At 37.6% G+C, this 19666-nt stretch overlaps 1 protein-coding gene across 7 annotated transcripts in view; it reads left to right on the top strand.

Annotated features, from left to right (window-relative positions):
* The first annotated feature begins 14679 nt into the window (after positions 1-14679).
* The window catches only part of ROBO2 (roundabout guidance receptor 2), a 1305913-nt gene continuing 1300926 nt past the window's right edge, over positions 14680-19666 (top strand). For all 7 annotated transcript variants that reach the window (XM_059392157.1, XM_059392155.1, XM_059392153.1 and 4 more), the window contains exon 1: positions 14680-15306. In XM_059392157.1, coding sequence (XP_059248140.1) covers positions 15177-15306 — 130 coding nt within the window. In that variant the 5' untranslated portion in view covers positions 14680-15176. The remainder of the gene's footprint in view (positions 15307-19666) is intronic.

The raw sequence follows: 19666 nt of genomic DNA, 5'->3' as shown, positions 1-19666 counted from the left end.
TAATCTGTCTAATACTACAATGATGGATATGTCATTGTACACCTGTCTGTCCAAATAGTTGGAATGTACAACACTAAAGGTGAACTCTTATGTACTCTATGGGCTTCGGGTGATGATAATGTACCAATGCAGGTTCATGATTGTGTGTATTGTACCACTCTGGTGAGGGATGCTCGTAATGGGGAACTCTATGCATGTGTGGGGCAGAAGGTATATGAGAAATATCTTACCTTGTATTCAGTTTGGCTGTGACCTAAAGCTGCTCTAAAAAATAATTAATAGTAATAAATAATGAAGAGGGGAGATGTGAGGAGATGTGAAATCTTAGAGAATATATCTTCGGTGGCAAATTTTGAGGCACCAGCATGAGTCACTCAGTGGCCTATCTCCTTGGGTCCTTTAGACAGTTCAGAGAGGCCATTGTCTAATACTGGGTCTGTGGGGTGGTTTGTGGGATGGTCTTAGGTGCAAGGATCCGAGCCTTCATGTTCTCTAATGCTGCGGAGAAAACACAAACAATGCTCCTTTTATTAAGTCTTCAAACACCAAAATATTTTCTTTTAGATTTTATTTATTTATTTGAGAGAGAGAGAGAGAGCGAGAGAGAGCGCAGAAGTGGTGGGGAGGGGCAAAGGGAGAGAGAGAGAGCTAAGCAGGGAACCCCGTGCAGGGATCCATCCCAGGACCTTGAGATCCTGACCTGAGCTAAGCAGAAGGCAGACACTTAACTGACTGAGCCACCTAGGCAACCCATACAGCAACATGTTTTTTGAGAGCAAGGCACTTTGCTTCTCCGAAACTGGATTTCATCATCTAGAAAAGGAAGGGTCGATGTACCTATTTGGAGAGGCTGCCCACCCTAAATCCTTTTTTTAAAAAAAATTAAAATTTAAAAAATTTAAATTTAAAATTAAAAAAAAAAAAAATCCTTTTTTAAAAATGTCTCCCCAAACCATAAGTGACTCTTAATCTCACAAAACAAACTGAGGGTTGCTGGGGGGAGGGGGTTTGGGAGAGGGGGGTGGGGTTATGGACATTGGGGAGAGTATGTGCTTTGGTGAGTGCTGTGAAGTGTGTAAACCTGGTGATTCACAGACCTGTACCCCTAGGCATAAAAATATATTATATGTTTATTAAAAAAAATAAATATTAAAAAAAATTTAAAAAAAACATGTCTCCCAATGCCTTACCATGCTTATACTAGAACACTCCTTCTCCCTGACTACCTCTAAGTAAACTAGGAGTGAGACACTATTAGACCTCCCAAATGTTAATTTTTATCATGTGGAAATTACTCATCATCATTATCATATGGTTATGCTGATGCAGAGCTCTACCTGTCTTAAAACTAGACCCATGCTGCAAGGTATGTCACTTACTGCTTGTGCTTAAAAATCCCTTTTAAAAATTACTTTTTGAAATGGTGCTTAGTTATCTTTTTTCCAGAGAGGAAAATGATGTTTATAGCCTCAACTTTAAGAATTATATTTAGAGGGGTGCCTTGGTGGCTCAGTGGATTAAGCATCTGCCTTCAGCTCGCGTCATGATCCCAGAGTCCTGGGATCGAGCCCCGCATCGAGCCCCGCATCGGGCTCTCTGCTCGGTGGGGAGCCTGCTTCCTCCTCTCTGCCTGCCTCTCTGCCTACTTGTGATCTCTGTCAAATAAATAAAAAAAAAAAATAAATCTTTAAAAAGAAACAGGAATTATATTTAGAAAAAAAGAAAAAAAAAGATCAAAGTGCTATGGAAAGAAGAAAGCTTATTTCTTACCTTTAAAAGATGTCCCACCTGAGACAAACATTAAAAATATATTTAATTCTTGAAGGAAACTTTTGAGAGCAACATAAGCAAGTGAGGGAGTGTGCCTAGAAGAGAAATTGTGTTTCAATCTCATGCTCTGGTTTCTTCCTGTAAGCTACAACATACATATTTTAAAAGGATAATAGTGATTTAAAAAAAAAAAAAATAGATACAAGGGACAACACTGGTCATGTGGATTGTCTGACTTTATTTACACAGAGACGATGTTGTTTAAGATGGACCTAAAATGCTAACCCCAGATAGATGCCATCAGAGACTGGAGTTAATGTTCTCTGAGGAGATCCTCATTCTCAGGCCTGAAACATAGGAATAAGACCCCTAGATAATTCAGCCTTTCTCCCGATAGACCATCATGGAGAAACTATAAGCTCAAGTTACTTTCTAAGTCATTTAATTGTTCAGCAAAATGCAGTGAAAAATACTCTGTGCAAAGACTTGTTCTAGATTCTGTAGAAGTTAGAAAGAGGGGTTATGTTGGGTTACACAAAAGTGAGGGAAGGAGCGAGGTGGGAGGGGAAAATCGGGACAGAAGTTCACGGAGATGGGAGCGAGACACGCAGTATAATAAGTTTGATCAGGCAGAGCCCGGGGAGCTTGAGGTTCCAAATTAGGAGACTGGCATTAGAGATGAGGTCTCTAAATTATGGCTTTGGGAACTTTACTTTGAGTTCCATTCTAGAATCAGGGAAGAGAGAGAGTATTTGAAATAATTCCCAAATAAATGACATGGATTCAGAAGTGTCTCTAAGATGTTTTCAACCCCTTGGCAATTATTCAACTCTCTGAAGTTCAAGGATGCATAGAAGGGGAGAAGTCTAGCATTCTTAGAGTACATACTGTGTGCCAGAAACTTAATCTGTTACCTCATTTAACTCCAAAACAAATACATGAGATAGATATTGTTTTCTCCATTTTAAATGAAGATTATGAGACAGAGAATATGAGACAGTGTCCAACTGCTGGAGTCGTAGAGCTAAGATTCCACATTGCTTTTTTTTTTTTTTTTAAGATTTTATTTATTTATTTGACAGACAGAGATCACAAGTAGGCAGAGAGGCAGGCAGAGAGAGAGAGATGCAGGCTCCCGGCTAAGCAGAGAGCCCAATGAGGGGCTCGATCCCAGGACCCTGAGATCATGACCCGAGCCAAAGGCAGAGGCTCAGCCCACTGAGCCACCCAGGCACCCCTCCACATTCTTTTTATCCCTATCATAAAAATTTTCAACGAGAAATGCAGTATCAAACTTTGTTATTGTGGTGGCTGTTTAGGTTTATGGCCAGATTAACTGTAGTTTCATTCTGCCTCTGCTAGAGGAAACGTAGAGCCTCTGATCTGTAGGTGGTGGTCTCCTTTAATAAGTGTCCCTAAGTGCCTGCCCTTCATTCCTTTGTTTAACAAATATTTACTGAGCAGCTTCTGGACACCAGGTAAATCTTCGAGTGTTGTAGATGTATACATCAGTGAACAAAACTCACAAAATGTCTGTTCTCACAGAGCTTACAGTCTATTTAGAGGGAGACAGGAAATAAAATACAAAACACAATGAAGAAGTAAAATGTATACCATGTTAAAAATTAATAACTATGATGGAAAAATTAAAAAACAAACCCCTCAGGATAAGGGGGTCGTAGGGGTGAGGATGGATATCACGGTGCATGGGTAGGTGTCATTTAGAGGGTGAAAAGTGAGCAGAGACAGGAAGCAAGTGAGGGATTTAATAAAGCTGAAGTCAGAAATAAAGGGGCCTTAACATTCAAAGAATCCAGACACGTTATCCTTAGAACAAACATTAGAACGTGTTTCTAGGCCAATATGGCTGGTGCAGAGTGAGTTAAGGAGAGAATAGGATAAGTTAAGGTCAAATTGGATTGGGGAAGGACAGATCATGAAACACATTGTAGGTCATAACGTGGTCATTGGCTTTTCCTCTGAGTTGAATGGGAAGGTGATGCAGAATTTTTAGAAAATCTGTGATATGGCTTTAGCTTTTAGAAGATTATTTCTCCTGTTTTGATAAGAAGAAAGCGGGGTAAGGTCGAAATAGGAAGTAGTGGACTCTTGCCATAAAAAGTGAGGATGTTAGTGGCTTGGATCGGGTGGGGATAGTAGAAGGAAGGGAGGGAACTGGTTGGATTCGGGATATTTCATAGACATCAATTCAGCAGGTTTGAGATGAATTTCATGCATGGATTTCAGAGAAAAAGAGGATTTTAGAATGACCCCAGGATTTTTGCCTGAACAACTACAAGACTGAAATAATCCTTAAATAAAAGGAAAAGGCTAAAGAAAGATGACTGGGAAGAAAGGCCAGGTGTTTTTTCATTTGTTCTTTTTCTTTTTAAACAGATTGAGTTTGAGCTACTTGCTAGATGTATGTATCAGTTGTCTATCGATGCATAATAAACTTAACACTAAGTTAACAGCTAACTTAACACTAACTTAACAGCTTAAAATAATACCACTATTAAAATAACTTAACAGCTTAAAATAACACCCACATTATTAATTCACGTTTCTCTAGGTAAGAAGTCTAGACGGGTTCTCGGCTTAGAGTTTCACAAAGCCAAAATGAAGAGCTCATCCAAACTGCTCTCGTGGCTGTACATTCTGGCAAAGAATCCGTTTCCAGGTTTATTCACATTGCTAGCAAATTTCAAATTCCTTGTGGTTTAAGACTATATCCTTGCTGGGCTTCTATCAGAGGAGTCACTCTCTAGTCATTGTTCATGGTTCCTCCATCTTCAAAGACAGTAACATTCCGCCAAGTCCTTTTCTTGTGTCAGATCTGACTTTCCCGTCTGCCTTCCTCTTCTGCGGCCACCCTGGGAAAGCTCTCTGCTTTTAAAGACCTATTGTGATTAGGTGAGGTAATTTTTCTTTTTATAATACAAGAACATAATCATTAGAGGAGTAACAGAGGAAGTAGGAGAAGATGAAAGGGTGAAGGTTATGGGAGTCCACTTCAAAGTCTCACTAGTACTACGTACAAGTAGCGATGTTGAATAAGAAGTTAGTTTTATGAGCCTGGAGTTTAGGGACAAGGTGTCAGCTAGAATTGGAAGTTTATGTTTGAAGTCTTGATTTCTTTCTTCCCTACAACCTCCTTAAGAAGTTGGGAGTGAGTTGCTAAGGAACATTGAGCCATGGGCATGGATGGAGCTATTGACACAAGGTTAGACATTTCTGTTACCTAAAAAGTGCCTAAAAGAAACATTTCAGTGATTCACTTCATTGGGCGGATCTGATTGGAATGTCATGCTTGCAGTGATACGGACATTCCCGCCTAGAATGTGTGGTCACTGTTATTTATAAAAAATCTACTTCAGTCTCAATGGCAGACTGTGGCTGCTCCCTAAATTGTTCATTTGTTCAATCCTAAATGGTGCCCACTGTTCTCACCAACTTTAAATAGGTCTATGTCAAAGAAAAATTGCATTTAGTGTTTTCTTATTCCAAGAAATCTAGGGCTAAAATTCAGCGCCCATAGAAGCAGAAACCAAGCTGTTCTGTGTGAGATATATTGAGCATGTCCTCTGGATGGAATAGTAAGTAGTTAAGAAGAAACCACCAGGACTTTAACACTCATCATCTGGTGAATTAATTAACCTGAGGCTTGACTAATGGGAAGCTATTTTGCTGTTAAGGATGATTAATTAACAAATTCTCCTACTTAGGAATTAGTGCTTATATATGCACATACGCATATATATGTATATGAATATATCAGTGTGTGTATATATATTGCACTATTAGGCATGATTATTTAAAATAGTATTTTCAGTTTGTTTTAAAATAGTGTAAATAATTTAAAATAAAAGCAAAGGAATTGCCTCTTCCTGGAAGTTTCAGGAGCTAATGAATAGTCCCCATGGTCAAATTAAATTGACATCCAACAGAAAAGAAAATAGAGCCAGGTGACTCTTTTCTTGTCAAAATCATTAGCTTAATGGTAGAGCACACAGGACAAATGAACTGTAGAAGCAATTGTGAGCCATACTTTGGTCATATGACAAACTCTCCACCTAAGCAATGGGAACTAGGTGGGTGGGGATAGGAAGGGGGAGGGTATTATGAACAGCTGCCAGATCATTTCTGTTATGTTTAGTTCAGCCTGAATTAGGAAGAAAGAAAAAAAAAAAAAAAAGAAGAATGTCTTGTGCTCTAGGATGAATAAATATTGTTGCATCAGATGTTAAGATTGTCTTTAACAAACTTAATAGCATCCAGAAATCCAAAGGAGGGAGATTACTTAGATGATAATGAATCTGAAATTTGTACTCGAGAAAAGCAAATTATTTGGCCTGAGGGGGAGTGTGGGGGTGAGACTCAAGGGGGGAAAACAGCTATTTCCTAACATTCAAAGCATTGTCCTGATAAAGAAAGAAAATATTTGTTCAGCATTACATTAAAGAGTAGGGCTAGAATGAATGATGGGAAATTAAGGGCATCTAAAATACTTGAGATCAATATAAGAATGGTCTTTCTAAGAAAAAACAAGCAGAATCTTTTACTTGAATTATTTAAATAAAAGCTAATACACCACTGGTGAGAAATGTTTGTACGTTGTTCTTTATAAACTAGGTCCTCTTTCATCCTGATCAGACTCTAAGATACTATGAGCCTATAAAGTAAGCTAGTTTTATTATAGACTTGAGCTCATTACATATGATAATTCAAGTCTCTAAAGTAGTTAGTGTTACTGTGTAGTAGTTAAAAATTACTACTAAAATTTTTTAAAAATTTCTATTACCTATCATCTATGTATCATGATACCCTTGTGAGAGACCACTAGTTTTTCTTCCAAAAGCTAGTGTCCCTTTTTTTCCAACAAAATGGAACCCCAATATTTTTTGCTGATCACTGGCTACCCAGATAAAGACTTCACTTTCCAGCTTCCTTGATCTGTATTGAACCAAAAAAAAAAAAAAAAAAATGGCCAATGAATTGCAAGCAAAAGTGACCCGTGGCAGTTTTCCTAAAGCTTTCTCAGAGACAGGTGCTTCCATCTCTGTCATTCCAGCCCCCCTTACCTTGTCCTCCTTCCCGCTGACGTGATGTCTGCAGGGGAAGAGAGCCTGTTGGATCCTGAGTTGTTTGGACTAGGGAGAGCCTTCCTGATGAAGAAATTAAAGAGTAGTGTTGAGTGTTAAGCTTAAGTGTTCTAACTACACATACACAGGTTAACTATATGAGGCGATGGATATGTGAATTAGCTTGCTTATGATGAACATTTTACATTATATTTGTATATCAAATCATCAAATTGTATAACTTAAAAAGATACAATTTTAATTGTCAATTATACCTCAATAAAATTGATGGGGGGAGAAATAGGAGCCTGACTCTCACAGAGCTTTATGAAGCAAAGCTCAATGCCTGTATCCAGACCTTTTCCATGAGAGAAAAATAAATTACTTTGAATACTACAGCGATTTTTTTGTCCATGACATTTAAAAACTTAATTCTATACAGATATATAACTGTATAATAGAATGATAGCTATTCCTATAGCAATTCCTAATTGATAATTATAATTCATCATAGAAGGTAAAGACATTGCAAAAGTAGTTAAATATATTTCTTAAATGTTACTTTTACTTTGTTTAAAATTTACACTATTTTTAAGCTTGTAAATAATCTGAAAATTGTAATTTATTTGCTTTTTCAAAAAAGCAAAGTTAGTTATCTAACAGTTCTATCTTGTGTCTTCAGCATTCACAATATGGACACTTTTCCTTAGAAAATCTACCACTTAACCAGAAACTGAATCAACATTATAGTATTCCTGGGATCTCAAGAACACTCTGGGGAGAGCTGAAGCAGACTCAAGCATATATATTAATACATGCTCTACAGACATTCTCATGGGACTCTGCAACCCTGATTTAGTGACTTTCTAGCTATTCAGATAAAAAGACTATTTAGAGTTTATATTTTTGTGGAAAGGACTATCCCCTGCTAAAGTTATTATAAAATATTAGAAAGAAATTATATTTCTTTAATAAACATCCTATTGATATCTCCTATAGATATGAAAAGTTTTATGTAAATGATGTGGCATAGCCAATAGACCATGGCAAGCTTTCTAGCACTGTCCTTTAAATGAACTTCATGAAAGCCCAAGACAATATCTCAGATGGAAAAAAAAAAAAGTGCATTTTATAAGTTTGGATATGCTTAAGTAGATTCCAAGGCTCATTCTCTAGAAAATCACTAGGATATCTCTTTAGGACCATATTCTGCCTTCTTTCTAGAAAAGTTATGTAATCATTTATAGTTTAGGTTAAAGATGAGTTAACATAGGCTAAAAATTAATTTCATTTTCTCAGGAATTCCCTAAACATACTAAATTTCACTGAAAGCCTTTTACACTTTACACTAATTTTATTTTATTAATATGTTTATGAGCACAATGACTAGGTGTTACAAAGCAAACCCAGACAAAATTTTCCTTTCCAGATCATTATTGAACACTGGAGTAGGGCTACATTATCAGAGTACCTAGAGCAGGGTTTTGCTATTGTTTTGGTTTTGGTTTTGGTTTTGTTTATGTAGTCTCCATGCCTAACATGGGGCTCAAACTCATAATGCTGAGACCAAAAGGTTCACGCTCTACTGATTGAACCAGCCAAATGCCCTAAAGGAGATGTTTTTAAAACGCATGTACCCAGCTCCCACACATGACTTGCTGAATCAACACCACACTTGTACCCTAAGAAACTTCCTTTTTCTTAAAGGAATGGAATCCCCACATTTTAGCTTGTCTCATGGCTCTCCAGAATGAAAACTTCACTCTCCAGCTTCCTTTGTAGCTAGCTTTGGCCATGCGATGTCTTCATGCAAATGGACCCACCATTTGGAACCAATTATCATGGCTTTCAATTAGACTGAATTTAGCCCCTAAAATAGCGCTGATGGAAATCCTCCCTTTTGGGACACTGACAGGTCTCGGGACACCCTTGATTACTGCAAGCTATGAAAAAAATACAAATAGAATTCCCCTTCAAAACACGCTTATGTGGAGTAACACATCAAGTTGCCTTTCTCAGTAAAAGGCTTAAGAGCATATTATGAAGTAAAACCACAACTAGAAACTTCCGATAAAGGCATATGTAGTTCAGTTAGGTTTTTTATTTTATTTTTCTATGAAAAGGGGAAAAATGACAAAAATAAAATGCAATATTAGGTGTTCCTTTGAAAGTGCAATTTACCAGCTTGCACCAGTCTCTTTATAGAGTCATCCCTACCTTGCAGTCTCCTGTACTGTAGGCTAATAGGAGGAGGGCCCCAGGTATGGCAGAGTCTTAAGTCAAAGGGAATCAGAGATGTTCATGCGATAGAAATCCCTGGCAAATGAAAAAGGAATGAAAATATTTCTAAATACATCTCAGCAGTAAAAAAAATATATATATATATATATATATATGTATATATTTTCTTTTAATTAACTACAGATTTAAATTATCCAGAGTTAATTTTGCAACCATACTACAACTGAAATAGTTATCCAGTACAGATTTGACCTGGTACATATGTAACTGCACTAATTTGACCTTGGAAATCAAATTAATATACCTTGTACAAAAACAAGGGATGTTTCCCTTCTTTAGCCTGTGGAATGATCTGAATTTACAGTAGAAGATAGAGAAGTACTGTATTATATAAAATACCTCATTGTTTCTATTTAAGGAAAACATAACATGACATTGAAACATTCATATGTGCATTTTGACTTGCATAGTCAAAAGAGAATGCTCAAGAATTAAAGAGTAATACCAAAGTAATTAATGACAACCATGTATGTATGTAGGCATATATTAATGAACTTAGCTCTGGACCTTCAAGTTATCATGTTAATGCTATGGCTAATTTATTAGTTTCTCCTGGATTAAATTTCCACTAAAATTTTGTTCTGCTGGATTATTAATGGAGCATATAAATATATTAATAATAGTGCAACCTACAGTTAGTAGAGAATAATCACTACTATCATTTTAGGAGAGAAAGTAGTTGGAGAACCAGACAGCTAAGTTTGCCTCCATGACGTTCTCTGGTGGTTGAGTAACAAGGGAACACCAAGAATTTCCAGTGCAAGAGTGATTTTTACTGATCTACACATGTATCACTGAGCCCCTTCCAGCGCTCCAGTCAAGAAAATCTGCCGCTTCTTTGTCCTGATGTAAGGTGTTCAGGGAGATGAGTGATTCATTTGTAAATGAATTATAGTAGGATAAATGGGAGGCTTCCTTTGAAACATAAGAATATGAATAGGACATTTTTTGTTAGTGTTGAGAGAATGCTCTGGTAATGAGTGTTCTGTGATTATCTTGCAGCCCATCAAATAGATCATTTGTTCTGGTCATACTTAAGTGAAACAACGGCTAGAGGAATCATCTAATGGTCAGACAAACTGAAGATACCTCAGAGTTTCTCAGCGTTGGCACCACTGATATTTTGGCCAAGTTTTTCTTTGTTGTGGGTACTATCCTCGTCATAAGATGTTTGGCAGCACCACTGGCCTCAAACCACTGTGTATGCTAGTAGCATCCACACCTCATTATGACAACCAAAGAATGTCTCAGAACATTGCCAGGTGTCCCCTAGGGTGAGGGCAATTATATTGTCCCTGATTAAGAACCACCTATTTATCTAATGACCAAAGTTACAGGATTTTCAGAGAAGGAATTGGCTGAGTCTGTAACTGCATGTGATGAAGTGAGTGTAATTTATGAGATTAAAAAAATATATCGATATAAAAATAAACTAATGTTTTTCAAATGCTTAGTAACATTTTTTGGTTGTACACTCATTAGGAGGTATTTTATCTTGTATATTTTCAATTACTAAAAGCATAGCGGAATAGCTCACTTTACACCATTGTTACCTAGTATTAGAGATTAGTGAGATTTCTTGTTAAGAAAGTAAATAAAAGGGGCGCCTGGGTGGCTCAGTGGGTTAAAGCCTCTGCCTTCAACTCAGGTCATGATCCCAGGGTCCCCGCTTCGGGCTCTCTGCTCAGTGGGGAGCCTGCTTCCTTCTCTCTCTGCTTGCCTCTCTGCCTACTTGTGATCTCTCTCTGTCAAATAAATAAAATATTAAAAAAAAGAAAGTAAATAAAGATAAAATTGTATTTAGTGCACATAAATAGTAAGATGTTAGGGAGTGTCATTAGAATAGAATAAATAGTGGCATTAGAATAAAAATGAGTATAACTGCTACGGTATCTAAATATTGCTTAATGATGTCAAAGTTGGAGCAGATATTAACAGGTCAGGCAAAACTGAATTTATAAAAACATATATAAAGAAGAGAGATGAAACACTGGGCCAATGTTCATTCCTTCTTGTATATATTTTGTCACCAAATTCTTAAAGATATAAACATCTTGATAATAGAGTCTTATTAAGCTTTGTCTTATTAATCTTAAAATACCTAGCATTTTCTATGGCTCAAAATATGTAATTATTAAATAACTGTTGAATTAATTATCTCTTCCTATTTATTTACACTGTTTTAGTTTCACTTGCAAATACATCTTGCTTGAAGTTGTGCTGTCTTTCCACATAGTTTTGTTTTGTTTTTTGCTTCTAATTTCATTCTTCACTATACTACAGACAAATTTTTTTTTTTTTTTGAAAACTCATTTGGATCATATAAGTTCCTTGATTTAAACTCATAGTTGACTTCGTATCACTAAGAAAAATCCTAAGACCTTTGGCGGTAAGCATATTTAAAATTTTAATCTAGCCCCAGCCTACCATTGCTACCTCATCTCCCACTGCTTACCATGTGCTCAGATACTCAGCCATGCTGTCCTTCTTGAAGTTCTTAGAAGGAGTCAGGCTTCCTTGCATCTTTGTCACTATGTTCATGCAATTTCCTCAACCTGGATTATTCTCTGCCGCTTGCCTGATTTGACCTATTCTTGAGATAGATATATCCATCGCTTGATTCTTAGTCAAAAGATCGGCTTTTCTGCATGAAGTGTCCTAGCTGAACCAAGTCTTTCACTATACTTTGTTTTCATATGTACTACCTTTCAGTACTTCTCTTCTGCAGTTTTTTATTTAAAAAATAAAATTTTTTATGACCTACACTAAAATGTTATTATGTTGTATCATAACTGTCCATAAGTCAGGTCTGGCTGGGGTGTAATCTTTCCTTGTGTTTTACTTTGAGAACATGCAGGTAGTGAAAAAGTTTTCCAATTGTCTCTTAGGGGGCCTTCTCTGGTACCTTCATAGCCCTAGACCTCCTTGAAGCTGCCAACAACCTATGGAAGATTCCATGTTGCCCATACCATAAGACCCTCCCTCCTCTGTCCCACCAACCTCTTACTTTCCAGCCCCACTGGAGTACTTACGGTTTTCTCAGACCCATGCACAAGACTCTGGAAAACAGAAGTGGAATGACAAAATCTAAGGCCATACACGGTTCAAATCCTGGCTCTGTTATTAACTCAACATGTGATATTGAAGAAGTAATCGTCTGCAAAGTATGAATAATAATGGATTAATCTCATGAGGTTGTTGTGGAAATAATATAACTAAAATACGTAAAGCAGTTAATTAGAGCCTGGCACATACTGAGTGTGCCATCACTATTCACTATTCTTTTATATAAAGATGTTATTTAAGAGCAAGCTGAGCTCAGAAGTGTTAAGAGAACAATTTGGTTGAGAGAGAGCATAGGACAGTGATTTACAGAGGCTCAGAGCTGAGCCATTTAAGTTCACAACAGCTCTATGACCTTTGATAAGTGACTTAACACTGTGCCTCAGTTTCTTAAGATACTAAAAGGAAGATCACTCCTATGATCACTGGGTTTTTGTAAGGATTAAATGACATATCACATGTAAAATACTTAGAATTGGTAATAAGTTCGCTAATTTATTGTTACTAAGAAGGTAGCTGGAAAGGCATTTCTGTACTCATACCTATTCCGAAATTGGTCTCCACTGCCGTTCCACTCAATATTTCTGTTGCTTTGTTGCTTTGAACTCTACCCGTGATTCATTCTCTTTGGTGTTCCCACTTATTTAAAGTTTCCCCGCATCTCTTCTGGTAGCTAAAAAGCTTGAGTAGCACTTCACATTTAGTCCAATGAGTTCTGGAGGAGAATGGCCTTCCTTCCATGAGCAGAGATTTGCTTCCTCTAATTCCAGCTCAGTTTCCCCACCACACAAAGCCGTGGGCTGGTGTTTACTGGGGTCACCAACAAGGAAGCAAACCTTGAAAATCTAAAATTTCCTTAGAGTCAACCTGGCCAACTGTATCCCCTGTCGAGGAAGGAGTGCGTTTCCTATTAACTTCAATCTGTCCCAGGCCCTTTAGAAATGTTTGACATCCCTATCAACATCCTTTCAACATGTTTAAAGCAACTTAACATTCTCTTGTTCCACCTAAAATCCAGGTGATTAAACAAGAAGAAAAAGAAAAAAACAAAACAGAACTCCCTAATTATGAAAAGTTGTGTTCTTTCTTTTGGGCTGAATGGAACCAGCAGACAGTAAATAAGTTTAGTTCTAGAATCTTCCTCAGAAAGTGATGGTGCGGAAGTTGGCCAATTCATTTTACCACTTCTGTTTACATGCATTCTGCTGAAGGGAGAGGGAAAGTTGAGGTAAAAAAGATGAAGAATGACAGGTAAAGAGAAAATAGAATTCTGAGTTAAATTTGGGCTTTCTACTAGAAAGCATACAGAGACATAGAATTTTAAATTTACTATTTATAAAATAAGTCTGATATGAACTTCTGTCTTCCCTCAAAAGTTTTCAAATGACAAGTTGAATACAAGTTGATTATTATTTCTAAACTAGGGATAACCTGGGAATTTGTTTTGTGCATGCCATACTACATTTGACAAATATTGCTTCCTTTATATGAAAACAAATCTTAATAACTGTATTTTCAAATTGAATGTAGTACATCTCAAAAAGATAAATTCTTCTTTTAAAAGGACTTCTTCCCACAATAGGACTTGAAAAGGGCAATTTATCCCGTTTTGAAAGTGGTAACATCATAAGTTGGCGGTTATCATAATATAGCAATTGATTACTTTAAAGTACAGAAATGCATAATTCATGCCTTGTGGCCCACTGATTAAAAGAATAAGTGACTGTATAGATAATACAAAGATGTAGACAGATTTCAAATATTGCCCAGAATGTTTCGATCATGCTCATTCACTTCAGGCAACAGAGACTGAAATCACGTTTATCTGATTTGCCTTCACCTCCCTCCTCTTCGTCCGGGAGCAGAGTCATGTGCCTGGATGTTAATTAGAACCACACCTTGCGATCAGTGATGCTTTCATAAATATAATTAAAAAAAGACGGAGAGACTGAGAGGGCTTTTTGTATTTCCATGGTGATGTACACAAACAAGTAAAAAATGTGCTCCCCTGAATGTGTGATTAGCACAGCCCCGATCGAGCCTGTGTGGGTTTTTCCAAAAGTTTGCTGACAGCAGTCACAGTGGGTTCATGCAGGTGACCCACAGAAATGCCCAAACAAACCGACTGGAATCCAAAAGAGAACTGCAACTACTGACAACTCGCCCTGCCTGTTTTACTGTAGGAGGTAAAAATCAGACACTTGCTGTTGTTCCTCTAATAAATATTTCAGACCCTTTGATGAGTAATTAGTGCAGACGCAATCCCCTTCTAATGGCACAAGGTGAAGGAAAGGAAAAATAAAATACGTTTTAAGTTCTGCGTCTTTTCCCATTACACCGCTGGAATCCGCGTCTATCCACACAATAGATTAACTACCCTCTGTGCATACTGTATTTTGCTCAGCCCTTAATATTCCGAAGCAGGGCTGAGCAGTCGTTATCTGTGGCGGTTCCTGGATGATTTTCAAGCCCAGCACTACCCACCCGAGTGGCAGTGACACCGGCTTTCACTGAAGCCTTATTACTCTTAAAAGAGCAATTTGGTTGGTCGCACGGCTATTAGGATCACACAGCAGCCTGAAGGCTGTCAGTACAACAGCTTCTCATCTTTTTCACACAATCCTGACATCTTTTCTCTTTTCTGCCGGACACGGACATGACTGTTTTTATCATTTTCCATCAAGCTCACCCAAAACTCTGAGGAATCTATTCCCACTGAAAGCAAAGGGAAGATCAGAAATTATTTTCGAGCTCCTGGAGCTGGAGCAGAGCTGACTGCGTGCTGAGAGGAGCCGGATCCGTGAGAAATGTAGCTTGGCTCAGGGCTACATCAGGGAGCTGCGACTTCAGCTGTGAGAGATGGCAAAACAACACCTACCTCAGGTTTTTCAATGATTAATGCTATTTTAATAACCGGGAGGGAAGAGGATGTGAGAAATTTTGTGACATTAACTTGTGGCAATGTTATCATTAGAGAGAGTGAGGAAATTGACTAGACTTGAACTTTTCTTCGTTTTGATGCTCTTTTTCTCTGGACCCACTCTGAGCAAGCTGACTCGAACCCCCTGGAAAGGAAAACCTTGGAAAGGAGGTAAGTGATGAAAGTTTTGCGTTAAGGATCTAAATGGAGTTAGCAGGGCTGATCAATGGCAACTTGAGGACAGCTAAAGGTAGAGCAGCTGCATCTGCTGGAAATCGGATTTTTATTTTAGGAAAGACGATCTGTGCTGTAGGTGGCGAGGAAGAAGAGTTCTTTCTGTGTTGTGGATATAAATATATGTTTTTTTGCGATTTTTGGCTTTCGGGGCTATCGAGGCATGGCGAGGATTGTTTCCAGCAGGGAGGATATAGGGCCAGACGCGTGGTACTCTAGTGCAAGCATATGGGTGGTATCCTCAGGAAGCTGCATTATTTTTAAAAAAAGAAATGGGTCCCGAATATGTTCGATGCCTGAATTGTGTGGCAGATTTTGTGAACCGGTCAGAGGGCTGCCCGAGGAAGGGGCATGTGATGAAACACAGCGCCACCGACACTAATTTGCTGGCCGTCTAGATCAGTGTTGATGTGATAATAAAGATAAATTGCATTCACTTTATTGAAAAAAAAAATCTGCTGAACAAGAACAAGGCTTTCGGTACTTTGGAGACTGGAAATCCATTTTCTTCTGCTGTCGAGAAATTCAGATGAGATGAGGGAGAATTTATGGTACTTTGACCCTGCCTTTTTGTAAAGTTCAGATGATTCTGCTTTTCCTGAATGAATGCCGTTTGTTTATACTGAACACAAGTTTCCAGCATATCTGTTCTATGAAAGCTCTGAGCCAAACGATGCTGCAGAAATAGCTCCTAAGAGACTTTCTGAACTCTGTTTGCATGTTTGGGGGAAAATCCTGATGGGAGATGTCGGAGGATTTTGCTTTGCAGGAGCATTTCTTTTCACCTAACATTTTTCTCTCAGCTCCGGAAACGTTTTCTGGGTTTCCCCACCTCTGCTGTACTGTCAATGGTATGATGTGAGGTTAAGGAGAAGCATGAACATTAACAAGAAGTTTTAATAATTCATCACAACATCTCAGCAGGATTTTCTAAATACAGGAGCCCCTTCAGTTTGATCTTCCTGTTCCTCCTTTTGTTGCATTAAAGATATTACAAATCTTCTACCTCTAGTACCTTCGAGGGAAAAGTTCCAACAGGCACTTAGCTTAGATGGTTGGTGCAGATGTACTCCTGAGGAGTGGAGCTGCAAATTATCTTTGGGCATTGTAAATTATATCACCACATTACTGTATTTCCTCGTGTTATCAGTGTGTGTGTGTGTGTGTGTGTGTGTGTGTGTGTGTAGGGGGTGAGGAGTTCTTGCAAACTGCAAGCTGTTATTTATGTTAGCCTACATGGCAGCTTTTTGGTGGCTTGGGATCTAGAGATGTATGGTGTGTTATCCACTCTAGGGGATGTCAAAAGTGTTAACTTGTATTTCCTATCTAAGTTTTTCAAAGACAGTCTGCACCTCCAGCATGTAAAAGTGCTACCATTTCCTGTGATAAACTTTAGCTGTCGACTTTGGAGCTCTAGCTACCCAGGGAGAAAGTTAGATCCATGTAAGGCTTGGGAAAAATTGTTAACCTAGTCAGAAAGGTTTATTTCAAAATATTTGCATGTGTTCCTAAGCATTTATTCATTCCACACAGCTTTAAATACAGATGCATTGGATTGCATTTGTAAATCAGGTCTGAAATGTTTCGTCTTTGAACATATGACTACTTTTTCCAATGTGCTCTAACTAGCTCAGCTAGAAATTTGCTAGCTCTGCTGTATGATGATGATATGACTCAGTCAAGTTCAGGAATAGGCAATCATAGCAACATATTTCATTTATCATTAAAAGGGTTTGTATATTTTAGAAAGGTCGGGCCAGTCACTAGAAAACTTTAACTAAAAGTGCTGACCATTCTTTAAAATTATTTTCTTTTCAGTGTCTCTTTTGTCATGGTAGATGCATTGCATAAATATTTTCCACACTTTCTGAGTTCCTGCACAGTAGTTTTACCTTGATACGCATATGTACATGCTGTAAATATTTATTTATTCATGAGCTTGGTATTGATGGCTGTGTGTTATCTTTTGATGGGTTGTAAAATTCTGTTACTTTTCCCTTGGCATATTATGAAGTCCTCTGAAACAGATTTTTACAATTTTTCAGCATTATTTTCCTTTTCAGGAAGTAGGGGCCATTATTATTTTGTAGAATAGCTACCAGAAGTCTACGTATTTCTGGAGTAGGCTGAAGGCGGGAAATGAGGGTTCTTAAATGAAACACTATGGCCAGAGGCAAAAAGGATCAAAGTGCAAAACACATTTAAATTTTGAAGAAGGTGGTTTTAACTACTTTTTAAAAAATTGCTTCATATCAATGATTGATTGAAGCATATCTGCTTTAGAGAAAGATCTTTAAAACTGATGCTCTTTTTTCAAAAATCCTGGAAAAAGTAATAATAACAAAACAACAGTTTTCTTCTGAAAAAATTTTTTTTTAACTCACATTGGCTATGTGCATTTGTCTTAATCTGATTGAGCAGCTGTCAACCTCCATATGGCAACCTGCCCACGCTGACAATTTCCATTTTTGTTGTATTAGCAGGAACCACCAACCTGAGAGAGGGGGTTACTGGGGCAGGGCCAGGGAGTAGTAGCTTCACAGATCAGTGGGTAGCTGTGGCCTGTGAGGGGTGGTACAGACAGCATGAGGCTGGGCAGCTTAAAACAGGTATCTCTAAGCTGACTTGTAGAACATTTGGAAAAAATGCCGATGGTTGTTGGCTGCCAAGGGATTTTTAAGCTCATCAATGAACATGAATCTCAAATATAGGTTAATAGGCCAGCAAGTTTTCCCTGAGGCACATGCTTTTCTATTTAATCACAATATATGAACTCCTTGAGGGAAGGCAGGTGTCTCATCTGATTAGTTCAGAGCATCGCATATGTGATCATAAGTTTGCATTCATGATAAACTAACCAGAAATCCTGACTACAGTGCTGACATCATCCTCATTAGGATTAAAAGACCTAATTATTTTGCATTCAATTACTCTCACTGAGAAGACATCTAAAAGATGTAAAGAGTTCCATTCCAATGACTGTAACTTTACAGAGAAGTTCACATTGTAGAGAGTCAATATATGTAACAAAAAGAATTTTTAAAAATTCTCTCTCTCTCTCTCTCTCATAATTTCTGCTACTGGAATTTAGAATTTAAGCCAAGTTTTAACACTTACAGTTACTATTGAAGGGGGAAATTAGGAGGTAAATAAGTGTAAATAGGAAAATAGGTGCAAAAGGTATAAATAGGTAAAGCCAGACCCAAGGTAAGTCAAAACATTAAACACCTGGTGGAAAGCAAACACTGACCAATCAGAACAGCCCTTATCAAAGGAAGGGGAGGGGCCAATTTTGCTTGCACTTAATGCCCCATCCACTTTTCCACTTGACCTTGACTCCATCTGAGTGTTGAGTTCATTCAAGCTTCTCAGCTATGACCTAAGAATTAAACTATGGCAATAGAGCACAAAACTTTTGATGATTCAAAAGATTCTTTCACAAATCGCTCATACTTGCTTCCACTTAAAATTTTGTCAGTCAGTTGCCTGTGTCTGTCTTTACTAAACAAAGAAAACCACTCTAGCAGTTATGACCCCCCCTCTCTAGGAAGGGTTAGAATGTATGATAAGCATATACTATAGCATTATTTCAACTCATGGTACGGTGAAGATTGATATGGGGGATATTTTGAATGCCATTTTAGATTTTCTTGTAATTATTTGCACAATCCTGCATAATATATTGGCAATTATTTAGGGATTTGGGGCAATGTTTTGAAGGTTTTTGACCTCAAAAGTGTGTTGTTGTTGTTGTTGTTGTTGTTTTAAATCTTAACCATGTGCTGCTGTCTACTACCTACAAGACCATTTTTATGATATTGATTCTGACATCTTTCTCAGTTATATGAGCTGGTAAGAAAACCGGCTTTGTTTGAGCAAACAACCTCAATACCTTATGTACTAAATAAAAGTTTTCATTTATAAAATTTGCATACTGATGGTTTACTCTTTCACAAACACCAGAATAGACTTCCTGGTTTGAAGAAACAAACAGATCATTTAGTCTTTGAAGTTTTTCCTGGAATGCCCCTTTGCCACTACAGTAGCTCTGACTGCCAGATCAAAGACCCCTCAACTACATACCAAAAATAATATTCCATCTTTTAAATGACTAAGGCATTTAATTTAGATCAGAGGACAGTTTCAGTTTTTACAATACTTTATTGTTGTACATCTTTATGTTTTATTTACCACTTTATAAGTTATTTGAAGAGAAATTTTGTCTTTGCTTCAATTAGCAGGCAGTCCTACATGTAATAAATGCCCAGTAATTTGATGAATGAGCAGAGTATATGAG

This window comes from Mustela nigripes, chromosome 2 (genome assembly GCF_022355385.1).
Source record: "Mustela nigripes isolate SB6536 chromosome 2, MUSNIG.SB6536, whole genome shotgun sequence".
Classification (NCBI taxonomy): Eukaryota; Metazoa; Chordata; class Mammalia; order Carnivora; family Mustelidae; genus Mustela; species Mustela nigripes.
This window is presented reverse-complemented; position numbering and strand designations above follow the sequence as displayed.